Below are 21910 nucleotides of genomic sequence, written 5' to 3'. Positions count from 1 at the left end.
TTTCTTTTATGCTGAATGGCAATAAGTAGTTCATATTTATATTTAAATTTCTTTATGCTGAATGGCAACTAGTTCTAGTTCTGATTCATGATTGCTAGGTTTTGGTTTCAAAACGTTGCTCGTAGCGTCGCGTTTCAATAGCTGGAAAATAAAATGCAATAACTTAGCTATTTGTTTATAATTCATGCTGTTACTAGTCATAAATTAATTTTAAACATTAGTAGCCAAGGCTACATCGTGGTGACCCTGATTAATTTTTGAAATGTCAACAAATGACTCTTCTGAAACTGCTATGAAAGATACGATGCAGTCACCGGAGCTTCATAAGGTGAGTGTAAAAATACCTCCTTTTTGGATTGATAAACCGGAAATATGGTTTTTTTCAAGTTGAAGCTCAGTTCAAAATTAGTAATATCGTTTCAGAAGAAACGAAATTTAATTATTTAGTTTCACAGCTTGAACCTAAGTTCGTCGAAAATATTTGGGACATTGTAACGAACGATAGTGCCACAAAATATTCGGATGCTAAAATTAGGTTATTACATTTATTCAAAGAAAGTAAAAATGTACGGATTAAACATTTGATTACTGGTATCGAACTTGGAGACATGAAACCAAGCCAACTTTTGCAGAAGTTGAGATCAGTTGCTACTACAGATGTGTCTGAAAATCTAATCAAAACTTTATGGCTGGAGAAGCTACCTGACTCCATAAAAAATATATTATTAGTTAGTGATGAAGATGTAACCAAGTTAGCGTCTATGGCAGATAAAATTAGTGATATGAATCGGAAACCAGAAGTATTTAGTACTAATGCTCCTTCCGTTCCCGCAAATGATTTGTTGCAAAGAATTACCTTTCTTGAACAAAAAATTGATCAAATCACCATTCGCTCAAGACGCAGGGACTCGGATTTACGTAATTCACGTTCACGATCTCGAAGCCGATCTCGTAAACGATATGACCCTACTGGCAAATTTTGTTTTTATCACTTTCGTTTTGGAGCAAAATGCATTTCAGAGAAATGCAAGCCTCCGTGTGCTTGGGTAAAAAACGATTTCAAAAACCAGGAAAACTCGAATCTGCAGTAGGTTCAGCGGCAAACGTTGCTGCAGAAAATATGAAGGATTGTCGCAAATTTTGTTTGTTCATTCGTGACCGAAGATCAAATTTGCACTTTCTTATTGATAGCGGAGCTGACGTAAGCATAATTCCTGCTACTTCACAGAATAAATGTAAAACTGAATATAAACTGTATGCAGCTAATGGCACAGATATTTCTACTTATGGCATAAAAACGCTAACTCTTGATTTGGGATTACGTCGTGATTTTCAGTTTCCATTCATAATTGCTGATGTCACAAAAGGTATTTTAGGAGCTGACTTTCTTCACAAATATAAATTGCTTATCGATATAAATAAGAAAAAATTAATTGATGGCGTAACACAGCTTTGTGTCCAGTGTGATGTCGCTGCTATTTCCAGTGATTACTCAGTAACCACATTAAATAAATCCATAAAAATTTTCGATTTACTGTCGAAATATCCCGAAATTTCTAAACCTAACCTTTTTCCTACACAAATTAAACATGGTGTTACACATTTTATTACGATTGATGGTCAACCCGTTTATTCAAAGGCACGACAGCTCGATCCAAAACGCTTAGCTATAGCTAAAGAGGAATTTAAATTTATGCTTGACAATGGAATAATTCGTCCATCAAACTCCCAGTGGTCAAGCCCCTTGCACCTTGTTACGAAAAAGGATGGTTCATATCGTCCTTGCGGAGACTACCGATGATTGAATGCGCAGACGATACCTGATCGATACCCAATTCCTCGCATTGAAGATTTTCATCATATTTTAAGAGGTACAAATATTTTTTCTAAAATTGATTTATTCAAAGCTTATTTTCAAATTCCCATTGCAGAAGAAGACAAATGTAAAACGGCTATCATCACTCCTTTCGGTTTATACGAATTTAATGTAATGAGTTTCGGTTTAAAAAATGCTCCTGCAACGTTCCAAAGATTTATTCACGAAGTCTTTAGAGGATTAGAATTCGTTTTTCCCTATTTAGACGATATACTCATTGCATCCAGTACCCATGAAGAACACGAAAATCACCTTAAATTAGTTTTCGAAAGATTACATACATTTGGGTTAAGAATTAATGTTTCAAAATCTGTCTTTGCTTTTCCCCAAATCGAGTTTCTAGGCTACCTAATTACACCTAAGGGTTCTCGTCCTTTGCCAGAAAGAGTTCAAGCTATTACTAACTACAAACGACCAGAAACAATTCATGAACTTAGAACTTTTCTTGGAATACTTAACTTTTATCGTCGTTATATAAAGGATGCAGCGAAGAATCAAGCATTGTTACATGCGTATCTCAAGGGGGCTAAAAAGAGGGACAAACGTAAAATCGAATGGACTGAAGAAGTTGAAAAACAGTTTGAAACGTGCAAGAATGACCTGGTGAACACGGCACTGTTGTCTTTTCTCAATTCTGAATTACCTCTGGCGTTATTTACAGATGCTTCAGATATGGCGATTGGCTCAGTGTTGCAACAATATGAAAACTCCTCGTGGAAGCCAATAGCATTTTTTTCTAAAAAATTAAGTGATACTCAGCAAAAATATAGCACCTATGATAGAGAACTATTAAGCATATATCTTTCAGTTAGACACTTTAAGCATTATCTAGAAGGAAGAGTATTTACAATTTATACAGATCACAAGCCCTTAATATTCGCCTTTCGTCAAAAACTTGACAAAGCAGCACCTAGACAGGCTCGCCAACTTCAATACATCTCCCAGTTTTCGACTGATATCAAATATGTAAAAGGTGAGAATAATATTGTGGCAGATACATTATCTAGAGTTAATGAAATTTCATCGATAGATTATGATAAAATAGCTGATGAACAAACTCAAGATGAAGAACTGAAGAGTTTGCAAACCACTACTTCCTTGAATTTCAAGCAATGTTCTCTACCTTCGGGGAAATATTTGTGGTGTGATACATCAACTAAACATATTCGGCCGTATATTCCTCAGGCTTTCAGAAAACACGTCTTTCAACGAATTCATGGTTTATCACATCCAGGAATAAAATCGACTATGAAATTAATGACATCAAAATTCATTTGGCCTAACATAAAAAAAGATGTACAGTTGTGGACAAGAACCTGCATTCCTTGCCAAAAAGCTAAAATCAGTCGGCACACCAAAACAGAATTAGGTGAGTTTGAAGTACCACCAGGAAGATTTTCTGTCATCCATATTGATCTCATAGGACCACTTCCACCATCTAAAGGGAATATTTATTGTCTTACTTGCATAGATAGATTTTCGAATTGGATGGAAGCAATTCCTTTAGAAAATATTTCCTCTGAGAACGTCACAAGAGCCTTTTATAGCAACTGGATTGCGCGTTTCGGAACGCCAAGTAAACTCATTAGTGATCGTGGATCCCAATTTAAAAGTGATACATTACGAGCTTTGTCCAAAATCTGTGGCATCAATTTACAACACACTACTGCCTACCACCCCTCGTGTAATGGCAAAGTTGAGCGCCTTCATCGAACATTAAAAACAGCATTAAAAGCCCACAACAACATATCTTGGACGGACACGTTACCAACCGTACTTTTGGGTTTGCGTACTGCTATTCAAGAAGATACCAATCATTCTATTGCACAAGTAGTTTATGGCCAGAGTCTCAGACTTCCTGGAGAGTTTTTCAGTGAACCAAGTATCCAGACAGCATCGGAGACTTTTGCTAATAAACTCCAGAAACAGATGGAAGTTGTTCGACCGAGACTAATTCGTAAAAATTCATCTGAACAGATATTTGTCCATAAAGACTTAAAAACTTGTTCTCATGTGTTTCAGCGAATAGATCGGGTAAAAAAACCTTTGGAACCTCCTTATGAAGGACCATTTCCTGTTATTGATCGCAAGGACAAATATTTTACTATTAGCATAAAAGGAAAACATGTTAATGTATCCCTGGATCGCTTGAAACCAGCATATATTTTAGCTGAGGAAAATTCTCAGTTGATACAACCTGACTACACTAATTTGCAGAGACCGGACTCAAATTTGGATGTGAATCAAAAACATTCTCGCACAGGCAGAACTATACGTTTACCTGTTAGATTCAAGGACTGACTAAATTATTTTGATAGTGGTTAACACTGCAATACTAGTTACTACCTATTTCTCCATCTTCGTAACGTAACTTAGTTACTGGTGGGGGAGTAGTGTAGTGGCCCAGTTATTGCATGAGAAATAATTATTTTTTATTTCATATATTTGTTCATGTGTTTAATTATTTTATAAAATTAACTTTAATATTTTGTTAATATTCATATTTATATTTCTTTTATGCTGAATGGCAATAAGTAGTTCATATTTATATTTAAATTTCTTTATGCTGAATGGCAACTAGTTCTAGTTCTGATTCATGATTGCTAGGTTTTGGTTTCAAAACGTTGCTCGTAGCGTCGCATTTCGATAGCTGGAAAATAAAATGCAATAACTTAGCTATTTGTTTATAATTCATGCTGTTACTAGTCATAAATTAATTTTAAACATTAGTAGCCAAGGCTACATGTGTAAAAAATTGACATTCAACGTGTCTCGGCTTCAGTTCATATGGAACCAGATTTCCTTGCTTTTGAATCATTCTCAATTATTTTAAATGATGCAGAATTTCTTGTTGAATCACCTTTAATACAAGTTCTGCTTGTGTTTGCTGCAAATTTTGTGTCTTGATACATTTTCATTCTTGGGCTATGTTTTTTGTCTTTGATGTCAAATTGACTGTTCTTAAACTTTTGAAACCACTCGTGAAAACTTCTCTCACTTAAGACAGCCTCATGCTTCTACAAGCAACGATTATCATCAGCTACAGATTTCTTCAAATTAAAGAAGTAAATCAAAAGTTCCCGCAAATGATGCTCATTCAGTTCAAAACTCAACATTTTTGAACAAAAAAATATTGGAAGTTGATACAAAATTGCTAATATTTGAAAGTTATATGGTTAGCAAATATCCAACTTTATGATATGATGTTTTATGTCAGACAATTTTAACCATAATTTACAGGTGACGCCATATTTTGACAAACAGCACAGACTTTATATTCCTAATATATATACAGTCAAAAGTCTTTAATCCGGACGTCCATAATCCGGAATGATCTACAATCCGGACCTCAAAGCTACAAACTTTCTGCGCATGCATAAACACATAATGCGGCTACGCATGTGCATAATACCTTTACGCATGCGCATAATACGTTTACGCATGTGTGTTTAATGTATAACGGATGGTCTAAGCTAAGCTAAAATTATCTAATTATCTATTTCAGTTAATGTTGCAGATTGCGTTGTTCCTTAATCTTCTAATTGGATTCGGCTTATTAATTTTTGCAGAATGTTAGAGCAATCTTATAAAAGTAAGCTTCAACTTTCGATTATGTCAAAAAGAATTTCCGATTCTGGAGCTGCCAAAGGATCTACAAAGCGAAAGCATGTTTCAATGTCCATCAAACAAAAAGTGGAATTGCTGCAAAAAATGGATAAAGACATATCCTTTGTTTCTCTAACCATTCCGGAATCTGTTTATTAATTTTACGCTGCTCTGGGGGGGGGGGACTGTTGCGGCACACAATGAACTGGAAGTTGATCTGTCAGCACTATCCTCATCTTCAGGGCAGATGTTTTTATTTTATTCGGCTTATAATTCCTTACTAAATGTAGTGTTTCATCTCGATGTACTCCGATATGATTTAAATCAATAATATAAATATCACGAATACGCATAAAAGTTTTCTGGTTGCAATTTTCTAATTTCGACTATGCGTAATGTATGCTTTATGCATGTGCACGTTGAAAGAAATGTTTAATAAAGTAAACAAATAAATATTAAGCTTTCTTTTTGTAAATTTTGATATCCTTTAGATCACAATTGCTCTCTATTTCATAAATTATGATTTCATGTTTTTAATTGTATAATTTCTGCATGCCATCTTACAAGATTTAAACTGATGATCTATAATCCGGAAAAACCGATAATCCGGATTCGCCGAAGTCCCGAGGAGTCCGGATTAAAGACTTTTGACTGGATAGACACGAACACACAAGACAACTTATTTCATAGCTTTTAAATTATAAAATTTTTTATATAATTGGAGAAAATTCTAAATTTCATCAAATCCAAATCCTAACAAATTCTTGAATCTTTCACCTTATATTAACAAAACTTTATCTAATTAAGGCAAAAAATAATAACTGCATTTAATGAAAAATAAATTTAACAGTATGACTATTAAAATATATCTATATTTTTTAAAAAATATGACTGAAGTTTAAAAAATGAAGTACGACATTTTAAACTCTTAAATTTTACTCATATTCTCAACATAATTAGCATACTAGCATTACTTTCATTATTTATTTATTTTTTTCTTTCTTTTAACAATTGAAGAGTTTCTATTTACAATGAAGCATGTGTAAAGAGGGAGGATTATTTCAAAATTAAACCCTCTCCAAAGTATTATGAGAAACTGAAAACTTGTTAATTTTGAGAAATCAGAAAACCCACTTGCATCATAACATTCATGGATAACCATGAAGTTATTCTGGTGATCTAGCCACAGCTGAAATTGAATTTGTTATATATATATATATATTTGATGAATGCTTATACCAAACATCAATACAACTAATTTTTCCTAAGTTTTGTGATAAGTTATTATACAACTTTTCAGATTAGGATTTGAAAGGTTTAAATAATTAAAGAAAAAGGCATAGGTTCAAGTTTTTAATGTCGTATCTCTATATAAAGCAAATACAATACAATTTCTGAGATCCGGTCGTCTAGTATCTGGAATAATCTAAAATCTGGACCTTAAAGGACACCCAAAAAAATTTTTTAGCGATTTTTTTCTGTTTTACACATATGCATTTGATTTTTACCAAGTAAGAAAACATGTGCAGAATCTCGATTCTCAATTTCACTTCGGCACTAAATAAAATACCTTATTATTGAAGAAACAATTATTTTAGCATAAATTCGTGTGATCAGTAATTTCGCTCCGTAGCTGCGTGTCTGCTTGGCATACATTTCAAACCAAAACATTCTACATAGAAACATCGTTGATTTTATAACTACTAATATTTTATATCCCTTACGTTTACCTGGCGACATCAACATATGACAACTTGAGTAATGACTCATGCAGCAATGTATGAAAACCTTTTATGTTGACATTACGCTTAGCAATGATTACGGATTTAAGTTAAATGCACTAAATGTTGATAAGAAAAAAATTTCTTTCCGTATGCTACCAATAGATTTTGTCAATGATACTTATAGTTCAAAAGATTTAGTGCTATATGAATTAAGAAAAACTGATTTTTTATGCACATAAAACCAGAACTGGCATCAGAGCTCGTATGGCCACACCGGGATGTAGAATTTACGGAAGACAAAATTAAGGTAAAATTTTTACAATTTAGGGAAAACACTGGGACCGAAAATTAAAAGATAGCAAAAATTTAGAACTTAGAAAGGTGCTTGGTAGTAGAATTTAGGGACTCGCAGAGACTGCATCAGGCAGCAAAATATCTAGTGCCAGCCCTGAGTAAGCTTAAGTATATGTGGGAATTTATTTATTCAGGATTCAAATAAGCCTTATGCAAGTGCAAGAATTAGACGTACGTATAATAAACAATTAAATTAATACAATTCAGGCTTAATTATCTCTGTGCATGATAGAAGCAAGACAAAATTTAATGAAACATTTTGTCTTTCATCATCACTTTCATGCTACGTAGCCAATAATGTATAGCGGATGCTGTTAAGCTATGCTAAAATTATACTTTACTGATTCCAAAGAATTTCAGTTAATATAGCAGCTTGCTCTGTTCCTTAACTTTCTGATTTGATCAAGCTTATTGCTTTTTCCAGGCTGTTTTAATTACAGCAATTTTATGAAAAGTAAAGTTTAAACTTTTGATTATGTCAACAAGAGTTTGTAATTCTGGAGTTGAATCAGGATCTGCAAAGCGAAAGCCTGTTTCGATGTCCATTACAAAAAATGTGGAATTTCTCTAAAAAATGGATATAGGTATATCTGTCTCAAAATTATGCGAGGACTATGGCATTGCAAAGTCAACTGTATATGACATAACAGAAAAAATAACTTTATGAATATTTTGTGGATTCTGACACCCCACTCGCAATGAATAACAGACAAATTATTTGCTATGCTAAAAGTTATGATCATGACAAAGTGATGATTGAATGGCCAGACAGAAACGCAGTGAAGATGTGCCATTGATGAGTCCAATGCTAATGGCTCAAGCCAAAATATTTTATGAAGAAATTAACTTGAAAACTGAGTGCACATATTTCACAGAGTGGTTAACAAAATTTCAAAATCACTGTGGTATAACGCAATTAAAAATTTCAGGTGATACTAAAGCTGCTGAACTTTTTGCAGATGAGTTCATTGAACTACTTAATAGTGAAACGTTATCTCCAGGACAAATTTACAATGCTGATGAAACTGGTCTTTTCTGGCAATATGTACTACGAAATACCTCGACAACCTCTACAGAAAAGGCTCTAACTGATGTCAAAGATTCCAGAGCTAGACCAGCAATTTTAGCATGCGCAAATGCTGCAGAAATGCACAAATGTAAACTTTTCATGATCGAAAAAATAAAAGAGCTGAAGCATTTAAGAGAAGTAAAAAATTTCCTTGTTATATATCGTGAAAATAAAAGAGCATGGATGACATATGTATGATTAATGTTAAGAGCACATTAATGCATGATTGGTTTGAAAATCCTTTCATAGCCGAGGCTCGGCAAAATTTGAATTCAGTTGGGTTATCTGATGATGCAAAAATTGTCCTGATTATAGATAACTGTTCAGCTAATATTTTGCTTAAAGTTTTAATGAAAGATGATGTATGCTTGTTATTCTTTCCTCCAAACTGTACATCCACCATTCAGTCTATGGATATCGGAATAGCGCACACACTAAAATGCAAATGTAAAGTAGCTTTTTTAAAAATCTATGTTGGCAAAAATTTTTTGGCATAATTTATGGCCAGCTAACATATTTCATGGTAAGGATGACGAAGATGATAGCCGCGAATCTGAAGGCTTTTGGATATCGCAAAACACAGGTGAAATTTTCCAATTAATGGATTTTGTAAAGAAATGCGGAGAAGCAGTAATAAATGGTGATATAACAGAAGTTTTCCATTGCGATGACAATGCTCCAATCATCAATCAATTAACGGACAGCAAAATCTGTTGTTTGTTATAAATATAGAAAATACCACTACTGCTAGTGAAGAAAGTGACAAAGATGTTATTGTAAACGAAAACATTTTGATTGACAAGTTAGTCAGAATTCTCGGCACAGCAACTCCAGAACTTGAACAGTGAGATTTTGTAAATGAACAAGAAATTATGTCTGCTTTTAAAATTGAAGAGAACATGTTGTTTATGGAAATGAAGAGAAAGTATTAGCACACGAAACTAAACAACTTAAATGATTTACAATCAAAGAAATGTTTAATAAAGTAAGCAAATATTTATTAAGCTTGTATTTATAATTTTGATTCCCGTTTGATCATAAATGCTTCATTATTCCATAAATCATGATTTCATATTTTTGATTTTATAATTTCTATATGCCATCTTACTAAATTTAAACTGATGATCTAATATTCGGAAAAATCCCAAATCTGGAATCGCCTAACTCTCGTCAAGTCTGGATCTCAGACTCTGTACTGCACATTTTTTATAAAAAAGGAAAAAAAGAATATCAACCCACCGAAGCTTGAAAGTTTCCAGATAAAAATGTATAAGCTTTTCCTCCTAGATAAAATTTAATTAATTACTAGTTAAACTGAATATATTTTCTTCTGTAATTAAGAAACAGAAGTAGATTAATTATCAAACACAAGGCCTAATGAAAAATATTCTCACCTTTGATATACTGTGCATGGCAAAAGGTAAGGGCATTTTTCACATAATCTTTTATCATTAATTGGATCTGGAAGATGGCACATTTCTATATCCTCATTTTCTTGCAATGCACATGCAGACCATTTGCGAGCATAAAACGCAAGTTCATTTCTTAGTTGAATTAAGCCTCTTCTTGAGTTGTGATTGCTTTGTATGACTTTCATATTGACACCATCTCGTAAGTACAGAAGAAGACCATCTGAAACTTCTTTAGTTCGCTCTTCTAGCATAAGTGAATATAAATTCACTTGTCCTACATGTTCTGCAGAAAACGTTGGACGACCAGTTTTCAGTTCCAGAGGCATCAACTAAAAGATCAAACAACTAAAATAACTAAATTAATACATCAGAATCATCATTCTTTACTTAGACTATATTTTATCATTTTTTGCAATGCCACAACTTGACACAGCAGTTGTTTTTAACATCAATAAACATTTAAAAAATTATTAAAATACTTAAATAATATTTTAAACTGTATGATTTTAAAAATCAAATTTTGAGTCAATTAAAATTAATATATAAAACCTTTGGAACAAACTGATTTTTCAAAACTGCATTAACTGTCAAATCTATTTTTCCCTTGATTCCAAACTTTGGGCACCAAACATTGTCCTCAATATCTCGGATTTCAGTTACTTGAATACTTTCAGAGCCTGATTTTCCATTAAAATTGCAATATTTAACAATCCAGTCAAAAATATGTGGAACAAATTTAATAACTTTCACTCTTATTTCTTCTTCTGTAAGGTCTTGACAGCATCTACAATAATATAATAAAATTTTTATTGTCCACAGATGAAAATCAAATTGAGTAAACATAGTGCTTTTTAATTCAGAAATTATTTTTAGGAAAGAAAATAATAACAAGAGTACATTATATAAATTTGGCACTTGAATCGGATAGAAAACATATAGACACTGATTTATCAAATAAATGAATATGCAATTATTGGAGGAGTTAAACCAACAAGAATCAGAGAAATATTGATAAATTTGCAGGATTAGTTTCAAAAGTTTAAATATAGAAATTTTTTTTCAGCTGCAGTAGTGTAAATGAAAAAAGAGAAGCCAGTGGTAAGATAAGGTGATAAGAATGGGAGGAAGGAAATTCAGCTACTAGCACCACTACTGATGAAAAATGAAAACAACTGTGAAATAATTTCCTTAAAAGCTAACAGTTAAGAATTGAGATTGATAACTAGAAGTGAAAGATTTTTATGAATGTGAAACATCCCCAGAAAATCTAATTTGACAAGTAAAGATTTTTAAAAAATAATTTTACTGCAGCAGAACGCAAATTTCTGAGCAACAGCACAGGTCAACAGAAGATTATGCTGTTTTGAAATTCAACTAATTCTACTTCTAAATCATGGATACCTAATCACATAAATTAGGTTAACTCCATTGTTTCAAATTTCATTTTAAAAAAGTAAATGTACTTTTTAAACTTTTAAATTGATTAAATCTCTTTTGAAAACCTTGTTTTATTTCCTGCATAATTATTAAATATTTTTCAATTGCACTTTCTTGACAGTCAAGCCTTATTTCAAAAATTATTGTTTCAAAAATGTTTTCGTAACAGGAAAATATTTCATGATTTTCATTTCCAAATCTTTAGTGAATATATCAAGTTCCATCGTTAGTATTTTAATATTTTCAAGCATCATTGATACAAATTGTCCATTTCCTTGAAGCTTTTTATTCAGTTCATTGAAATGCTGAATGATGTCACATAAGAACAATAAGTCATTCAACCAGTCTGTATTTGAAAATTCATCATAACTATTGTTTTTATCATTCAAAAATAGCTTTATTTCTTCTAATAAACTGACAAACGAATGAAGATTCCGAATTATCAGTTTTTCTGGATTATAGGTCATCAGTTTAAATCTGGTAAGATGGCATGTAGAAATTATACAATTAAAAATATGAAACCGTAATTTATGAAATAAAGAGCAATTATGATCTAAAGGGTATCAAAATTTACAAAAAAAAAAAAAAAAAAGCTTTATATTTATTTGTTTACTTTATTAAACATTTCTTTCAACGAGCACATGCGTAAAGCATACATTACGCATAGTCGAAATTAGGTAATTTCAACCAGAAAACTATTTGATGTGTATTCGTGATATTTATAATGACGAGGAATTTGATTTAAATCATATCAAAGACGGAGTACATCGAGATGAAATACTATTTGTAAATTTTGTAAGGAATTAAAAGCTGAATAAAATAAAAACATCTGCCCTGAAGATAAGGATAGTGCTGACAGATCAACTTCCAGTTCATTTCGTGTCGCGACGTCCCCCCCCCACACACAGAGTAGCGTGAAATTGATAAACAGATTTTGGAATGGTTAGAGAAACAAAGGAGCCTTTATCCATTTTTTGCAACAATTGCACTTTTTGTTTGATGGACATCGAAACATGCTTTCGCTTTGTAGATCCTTTGGCAGCTCCAGATCGGAAATTCTTTTTGACATAATCGGAAGTTCAAGCTTACTTTTATAAAATTGCTCTTACAGTCTGCAAAAAATAATAAGCCGGATCCAATTGGAAGATTAGGGAACAATGCAATCTGCAACATTAACTGAAATAGATAATTAGATAATTTTAGCTTATCTTATACCGTCCGTTATACATTAAACGAGCATGCGTAAACATATTATGCGCATGCATAAAGGTATTATACACAGCAGAAAGTTTGTAGCTTTGAGGTCCGGATTATAGATCATTCCGGATTATGGACGTCCGAATTAAAGACTTTTGACTGTATATATATATATATACACAGGAAGTAAGCTTAAAATTTGTATTACATTATAACTTTTAAAATAAATTCTTGCAGAGAAAATTTAAATTAAACATTATATTTAATGCACATAATAATAGAAATAAATTATAAAACACAAATATAGATCAAATTGGAATACAGAGCTAAGAAAGTTGCAAAACAGGCTGGAAAAAGAGTATCAGCTTCGAACTCACGACCTGAAAAGGCAAATCTTGCTGCCATCAGCTTTACCACTAGGTTATCATCACACAGACGCTTCTAGCAATTTTGGCTTATATACTTCATCAAGTAAATGAATTCTTAAAACTAATTTTTTTGGTCTTATTTCAGTGTGCTATTGTCTAAACAATTCACCAGAGTTTGTTCTTCAGCTTCTACAGCATTTCTTACAGTAACATAATTTTAAAGTGACTTTCTAATTGAAGTTAGACAGACTGTTAAAAATATATTCCCAGTGAAAGATGTGCTTACATGTTAGCCGAAAAGGTATATTCATAAACAGAGAAATACAAATTTAATATATTTTTAATCTAGTAATCAAATTTAATTTATAAATAACGTTATTAGTTCTTAATCTATTTCTAAAGGAAAAAAAAAATCTCCTAATGCCTTATCTGATTTGCTATAGCAGTTTGATATAGTCAGACATTCGTTTTTATTAAGTGTAAATCGGTCGTGGACACTTAGCCGACAGGACGTTTAGCTGACAAGGACAGTTCGCTGACAGGCATTTAGCCGACACGGACAGTTAACCGACATGACATTAAACCAACAATGAGCTCTTCCCAATGCTTTTAGATTTCTAATATTTTCACATTTCATTACTGCTTTGCTCAACACATCACACTACATTCATTCCCATATAAAGTCGAATCTCTCTTCCCACTAATGAAATTTCCTTTCCCTGTCAGGAAGTAGAGTGATTCACCCTACTCTTTGCCACACTGGAACTACTTTTTTATCTAAAATTCTATTTATACCCTCAGAATGCTATTTACGGTTAGGCATCGCATATTTATTAATCTGGGATAGGGCTCCGGCACGGGAATTCATACCTCGTGGCCTGCGGCCACCTAACAAAAGTAGGATTGGTTTATGTAATTACGGCAAAGCCTGAAGGCTATCTGCCTAACGAGAAGGATACTTCGAAGAGGACTTTCTAAGGAAAACTGGCTCATATACATGTTACACATGGGGAAAACCACAAAAACACCCATGCAGCCTGTCCGTTCGCGGGATTCGAAATTCGGACCGAACTGCCAGTATTCAGTGACTTTACCACTTGGCAGCTGCTGGGCCTAACAGAAATAGAGTGACCATTTTACTTAATATGTAAATAGTCTCTTCCAATAAAAATTGTCTTTTTAGGCTAGAACTTTATAAATCCATTCAGGAAAATGGGCACTAAAAACTTCCCTATAACCATGTAGCTAAAACAAAAACAAGAAAGAGAAGGAATGAATAATAATAATAATAATAATGAAAAGTGAAATGAAAATTGATACATTTTTAACAGATATTGAGAAAGTTACATTTTATAAGAAATACATGAAACAATATAACATATTATATTGAAAATTACACATTGCGACTTTCAAAACAGAGTACATAATTTTATCTAGTTATATGACTGATCTAGTTAAATCTAGCATCGACAGATGGCACCACATTACGGTGACTTTCCAGGATGTCTCACTTTGCTCCACCCTGCTTGGTGCCCCTCCTTCTACAGATTCCTCAGTTTTTATTCGGAGATTTTCCCCCAAGTCCAGAATTTCATACCAGCAACGTTTTCGATATATGAAGAGTCAAAATGTAGTTTTTGCAGAAATGTATTCAGTTATGAATGAAATAAAACGTTAAAGAATATTTTACTTCTAAATTAAACATAATGCACCAGTTTAGTGCTATAAACATTAACCCAAGTAAGTATTTTCAGTGAGAGGCGTGGTCAATAAAATGTTACAGAATTTTTATCTCAAGTATGGTGGCATGAACAGCCCATTATAGAGGTCAATAATTTATACCTTTGCTTGTCTTGTCTTAAAAATTCACTTTTTTTAATTGCTTCTGACAATAAGATAATATATATTTCAAAACTAACCCTTCACGACCATATGTTTCTATAAAAAGTATAATTTAAGAATAACAGTAATTTTTATTGCATCATTTAGAATTTTCATGACAGGTGAAGGAATTAAAGGAATTTCATTAGTGGGAGGAGCGAAACGATTTTGTAAAGGAAAGAATGTAACATGATGTATTGAGTAGAATAGTAATCAAAACATAATCAAACGTAAAGGTATTAGAAATTTGAAAGCATTTGGAAGAGCAAGACTGGGAAATTAATATCATTAAGTAAACAAGAAAAATTATTAATGATGTGAAAGTGTTCAAAGGTACCAGTTGATTAAATGAAGAAGCTTTACAGATAATTTTTGAAGGTCCCAAATGTAACTAAGTGACCACCGTACTTAGCTAAAAAAATTGTTTTTTCCTTTTGAAATTTAATTCATATTCCCTGATGAGAAATTTCAGCACTTTTTCAATTTGGCCGATATACACCAAACAGAACGATACATGTCAAACAATACTAAATTATTCCAATGACTAAAAGCACATACGAGATCTTTAAGAATCGAAAAATGAATATTACTGATAGGTGAAAAAAAAAAAAAAACTTAAATATTGAACTTATGGATAAGTCGAGAAATTTTGTAATTCATAGTAAGTGTAAAACAGTTAGTCTTAGGATATTTTTCTTTCATAAGCAGCCTCTGGCTTGAAACTGCTTCATCCACCACATCTTCACAACACCATTGAGTGTTGTGAAGATGTGGTGGTTCTTTACCAAATTCTGTGCAAAAATGTCTTTGAACAACATTAAACAATGATGTTTTGGTATACGTCTTTCTCCTGCATGAATGGAACCAATTTGATTAACAGTGCTTCTAGTGGCAATTTTGTAACTGGAAGATTGTTTTGCTGTTGCCAGATAAAACTTGTATAATTGTAGTTTAATTTGTTTTGGCTTAACAAATCAGTTATGGAATTTGTAGTATGTATTTTGTCCATTCAATATGAAACACCCTGTATTTTATGCTACTAATTAATAAAATAATGTACAATTTAAATTACCTCTAATTATTAACTATTATATTAATTTATATATAAAAATATAATCTAATTAGAAGTTTAATTAATTTGAAAATCATCAATGCATGGAAACCATTTAATAAGTTAATGTAAGAAAAACGTCATGATTTTTTTACACCCTGATAACAATCATATGACCCTGATAATAATTTTATAACCTTCAGTTTTTTTTTTTTTGGGGAGGCGGTGCTCATTATATACACAAGCCAAAAATAATACAGTTTTTGAAGTTGTGATGATTTAAGATGGCATTACAAAGTTACCAATCACAAATCAGTTGAGGCATGTTTCATATAAAATAAGAGTTAAACACTGATTGAAAATCTAATATTAATCAACTAAGAATACTTTATTTGTTTGAAGAAATACACAATATTATGAAAACAATACTAGACAAACCTTACTCTAGTACTTCTTCTAAATCAAAGAAAATGCTTGCCAAATAATTTTTAAAAAAAATGTTACCAATATTTTGTTATTCTGATACACACACATAATGGGTAAAAATTTGGTTCAGCATAATTAATTTTCTAGTCTGAATATTTTTCACCTGTCTATCGAACTAGGATTTTTCTCCTAACCTTATTTCCTTCTGTATAAAAACCAATATCACAGGGTTTTTTCCCCCTTTCAGGCTAGCAAAGATGACTCTAGTCTGAAGTGTATTATACATATCATTAAAACACATAATAAGGGAAAAGTTTCAACAGCAAAATCTTACTGTGCCTCCCCTCCCGCCCACACCTTTAGATGGATAATAAAATATAACAATCAACAATAAATTAAGCTGTTTCCCACTATAGGACAACAGAAACAAAACAACTTTCTTTAGAAGATATTTGTGCCATTCCAATAATTCCACAGTGAGAAAATATACATTTGTCATTAGCTGACTTCAACTACCGATGAAGATTTTTCTAAATATCAGAAATAACAGGTTAGTTATTTCAGTACATATAGAAGGAAACAGAATTATACTTCACAAAGCTTTTTTTGAAAACAAGAACACTGTTGTATGAGAGTAAAAAAAAAAAAAAAAAAAAAAAAAAAAAATTAATTCAATGGTGGGTAATAATGTGGGCAACACTAGCATAATTAATCTTTTCATAGAAAACTATTTGGCACATGCCACTCTATAAATATACATGTAATTTATTGCACTAAATCTGCACAAAGTTAAACATAAAGAAAATAAAGCAATTTATTAGAATTAGGGAATAAAAGAAAGCTTAACATATTTACTTACAAAGAAAGTAGATTTTCTTGTTTCTTCATCACTTTCTCAATAATTTTTACAATTTCTCCAGCACAATTCACATGTTTGTTTACGGCCTAGTAAAAACAGTCATATACTAAAAGTTCAATATATTTAAAAAAAGACAAGTGTAAATCAAAAACAGATTTCAAGACATAAAGGATTGCACAGACAATATAAACATATAAAAAAAATTCTCTTTCTTCCCCTCCCTTTACACAGAAAATATTTGCCTTTATTTATTGGTTTGGTTTTTTAGAATGTGGCAAAGCACATGAGGGCTTAAGGAAGCGTTGCCTTAATAAAGAACTTTCTAAGTGAAATTGGCTTGTATACACATCAAGAAAACCACAAAATTGCTCATTCAGCCAGCCTGTTTGCCTGGAATCGAAGCCAGATCAAACTACCAATGTTAAGCGACTTTACTGCATGGCTGCTGGTGGGTCTTGCTTTATTTATATTTCATTATATAATACCATTTGATATTGCTATGTATCTGTTTTTATTTATTTACATATATATTTTAGGGTAATTTTATATTATTTATTGCATATAAATATTATATTATTTTATATATATAATATATTTTATATTACCTTATTATATATATATAATATATTTTATATATATTTTATATATATAATATATATATATAATAAATACCTTATTTTATATATAATATATTTTAGGGTAATTTTATATTATTTATTGCACACTTTGGGAAACCTTCAATTTGTGATCATTTACTACACTTTTATGCATTTTACAGTACTTGTAATTCTGTGTAAAAAGGTTTGGTTTGGTTTATTTAATTATAGCAAAGCACACGAGGGCTATCTGCCTAAGGGGAGGGATGCCTTTGTGGAGGACTTTCTAAAGAAAACTGGCTCGTATACACGTTACACATGGGGAAAACCACGAAAACACCCATGCAGCCAGCCCGTTCGCGGGATTCAAACCTCGAACCGAACTACCAGTGTTCAGTGACTTTACCGCTCGGCCACTGGTGGGCCTTGTGTAAAAAGATAAACTGAAATTGTAAAAATAGCCTAAAGAGAATTAAAAACAAAGGTTAATCTTAAATTTTCTACCTAAATCTGTTTCAATCTTTGTATGCTCTACTATAATCGATTAAACAAACAAATCTAAATCAATTTCTGTACATATTAAGAGTAAAAATCCTGACTTCAAAAATATTTTTATGAAAATTGACTACGTAAAAAATTAAATATTATTAGAGATCTGAAATTAATACCTCTGGCTACATACATAACATTTTCTCATTAAAAATTTATACATTAAAATAATAGCTTTTTAAAAATATTTCCAATATAGTTATATGAAGTTTTAATAAGACTCCTTTGATAATCCAAAGCTTCACCATTCTGTAATGGCTGAGTGGATAATTCTACTTAACATTATTGGATCATCCAGAAGTTTGAATAAACCAGAAATTTCCATGCTTAAAGCAAACTTTAGAGATATTATTTTTTGTGATATTTTTTACATAGCAAATTGCCAATATTCTGATATAAAATCATACACACCTGCTTTTAAAAGACACTATACTCTAACATATATCATTGCTATAACAAAGGAACTGATTGGTTCTATCAAGTTTTCTTGTATTTGTAACATTATTTTATATTACTACAGTGCAGTTGCTTTACATGCAGCTGTTTTACAGGGTGACCCAGAAGTCCATTGACATTTGAAAACTCAATAATTCATTGATTAATGTAGGTAGAGAGGTAAAAACTGACACATATGCTAGGAATGTCATGGAGTTTTACTAAAAGAAAAAAGTAAAAAATTTGATTAAAATGGCCAACAGATGTGCTTCATATGATAACAAAAGCAATAATTAGGATAACAACTGATTTGTGTTCTTCATAACAGATTTTCAACATGTTGACCATCATCCATCAACAATGCCTGCAGTCGAGAAATAATGTTGCGAACAGCATTGTACAGCATATCTGTAGGTATGGTGAGAAATTGTCGTCAGATGTTGTCTTTAAGCATCCCCAATGAGATCGGACGATCGTGGTAGACTTGCGATTTCAGGTAACTCCACAACCTATAATCACACGGATTGAGATCTGGGAAGCTGAGAGGCCAAGCAAGATGGAAGTGGCAGCTCAGCACACAATCCTCATCAAATACATGTGCAAGAAATCTTTCACACATGTAGCAATATGGGGGAAGAGCCATCCTGCAGTAAAAGTTATACCTTCCAACAGGTCTTTATCAGACAGACTAGGGATGATCTGATTTTGTAACATATCAGCGTACCTTGCATCCATCAGACTGACAGTTTGAATAGCAGAACCATGCATTTTCTTGAAGAAAAAGGGTTCAATCTCAATTAACCCTCTGGCTGCTCATCCCGCAATTTCCACGGGCAACTCAAATGTAGTAAAATCTGCTCATCCCGCGGGCATGTGTTTTTCTTCCTTTATTGAGGAGCGCATCCCGTTTTTCACCCATTTAACCACTGAAATAAATTATAAACAGTATTAGACGTTTAGTTTATGTGGTATTACCGCTCCCACTCCACTTTTTCCTGCTTTTTTCTTACAGAAATGGCTGCTAGAAAACATTCAAAATCATCAAACATTCGATTATCTTAATTATTTAATTATTAATAGATTAATAATTAGATTGATTATTAATTAGATTTATTGAATCTGGTGCAAAAACTGGACTTTGCCTTGAACCCTGTTTTGAACTCTATCATACTAAACTGCATTTCTAAAATATTTTTTCCTCAGTGCTTTATATTTTCTTAAATTTTACATATTTATATATATTTTATATTATGCAATAAATAGAAATTAACTGTAATTTGACTGAAATTTATTAAAAAAATTTTTTTTGGAGTGATAACATCTGAAATTGGTTTTTCTGGCAACTTAGTTTCTCATGATAAAAATCTATATCAAAAAATATTTTCTAGAAAGGAAAAATGCATTTTCAATTCTCCAATTGGTTTTTCTGGCAACTTAGTTTCTCATGATAAAAATCTATATCAAAAAATATTTTCTAGAAAGGAAAAATGCATTTTCAATTCTCCAATATATATAGATTTAAAACATGCAATATACATATACAATTTTTGAAGCGATTTCGGTCCACAAATTGAGCAGTCAGAGGGTTAATGTGATAAATCCACATCACACTATGACTAATACCCAGAAGCGAGGATAGAAAAGTGACAAAATCATGAAGGGACTGATTCCCTCTCTCACTACAGCTCATTTCACACACAATCCTCAATGCAGCATCAATGACATTTTACTGCGCATTGCCATATGTTGACCATTTTTGCATTTTTTTAAAACTTTTTTTTTTCTTTCAATAAAACCCCACATCATTTCAAGCATATGTGTCAATTTTAACCCCTCTACTTACATTATTGCATGAATTATTGAATTTTCAAATATTGACAGACTTTTGAATCACCCGCTTTACTGCTACAGTGCAGGGGCAACATTTTTTATGATCTTCTAGCAATAGTGAAAGGTATGCATGGGCAACATAGATTGAGAACTACTGTTATAGTGAACCTCCAAAGATATGAAAACTGATTGCAACTAACTGTGTGAGTACCTTGAATTAAAACACTTTTCCCATAATTTCTGTAAGTCTTGACGAAAAAATAACTAACCCTTAAGATTACCACATTTAAGATATTAGGACCAATATTTCATTCATAAAGGAAAATACCTTTATGTTACTTTCCTTTTATCTTCACACTTTTCTCCTGTGTTCTAAACAAAGGCTCTTTAAGAGGTTCCAGGAGAACAGGTACTCAATATACATATTTTTGGACACCAAACAGGCACAGGATCATTGAACTAAAAATGTTAATATGTTCTCCAATTCCATTCAAGCTCTATGACTGAGCTATCAAACAGAGCTCTATTCAATGCTGATGCTATAAAAGAAAATTTTTGCTATTCAGAGATTCTTATGAAGAATTCTTCATTCAGGAATAGAGTCTTGGCGATACAGTTGATTCCACTTTTAGGAAATGAAATTTTGATACTTATTGGTTTGTTTTCTTGAATATATCCTCCAAATGGAATTTTGCATTTTTAGGTCTTTTGAAAGACATGAGACATTCTTTATAAAGATTATTAGATCTTTGCTTTGCACAGACACATTGCTACAGAAATAATTTTTTTAAAATCTGTTTCAGAAGAGTAAGACTCTCACATATTCTTTGACCAAATTTCTGCCCTCTGTTACTGTTACTGTATAAAAAATTCATCTGCATGGTAAGCTGTAAATGTAGAGTGTTCTGCACTAAGGATAATGTGAATATTATTTGAAAAACAGGAACAATTGAGCCTTAGTATTTCTCTCACGTAAAAAATTTAGATATGAGGAAAAAGTTGAGAAAGCTGAGCATAAGGATGTTGAAGACACATTGTTGAAATGGTTTATTCAAAGAACCCAAAATCTGTCAATACCTGATGCTACCTGCCAATGCCTGAAACAGCCAATGAATTTGCCAGACACTTTGGATAGACTACCTTTTTGTGTTCAAATGGCTGGTTAGGTAGGTTAGTGAAACATTTTTTCTGAAAAAAATTGTTGGAGAATGAAGCAGTATTTCAAAATTTGATATGGAGA

The 21910-nt window shown here is 32.0% G+C and overlaps 1 protein-coding gene across 1 annotated transcript in view; it reads right to left on the bottom strand.

The window, feature by feature from the left end:
* The window catches only part of Dna2 (DNA replication helicase/nuclease 2), a 104612-nt gene that overhangs the window by 49486 nt on the left and 33216 nt on the right, over positions 1–21910 (bottom strand). The window contains exons 5-7 of the mRNA XM_035373213.2: positions 17261–17346; positions 10591–10825; positions 10024–10370 (exon numbers count right to left, since the gene is read on the bottom strand). Coding sequence (XP_035229104.1) covers positions 10024–10370; positions 10591–10825; positions 17261–17346 — 668 coding nt within the window. The remainder of the gene's footprint in view (positions 1–10023; positions 10371–10590; positions 10826–17260; positions 17347–21910) is intronic.

Source organism: Stegodyphus dumicola, chromosome 4 (assembly GCF_044657685.1).
Source record: "Stegodyphus dumicola isolate Sdum_Otavi_A_Nest chromosome 4, ASM4465768v1".
Lineage (NCBI taxonomy): Eukaryota > Metazoa > Arthropoda > Arachnida > Araneae > Eresidae > Stegodyphus > Stegodyphus dumicola.
Note: the sequence above shows the minus strand (reverse complement) of the source record. Positions and strands in the feature narration are given on the sequence as shown.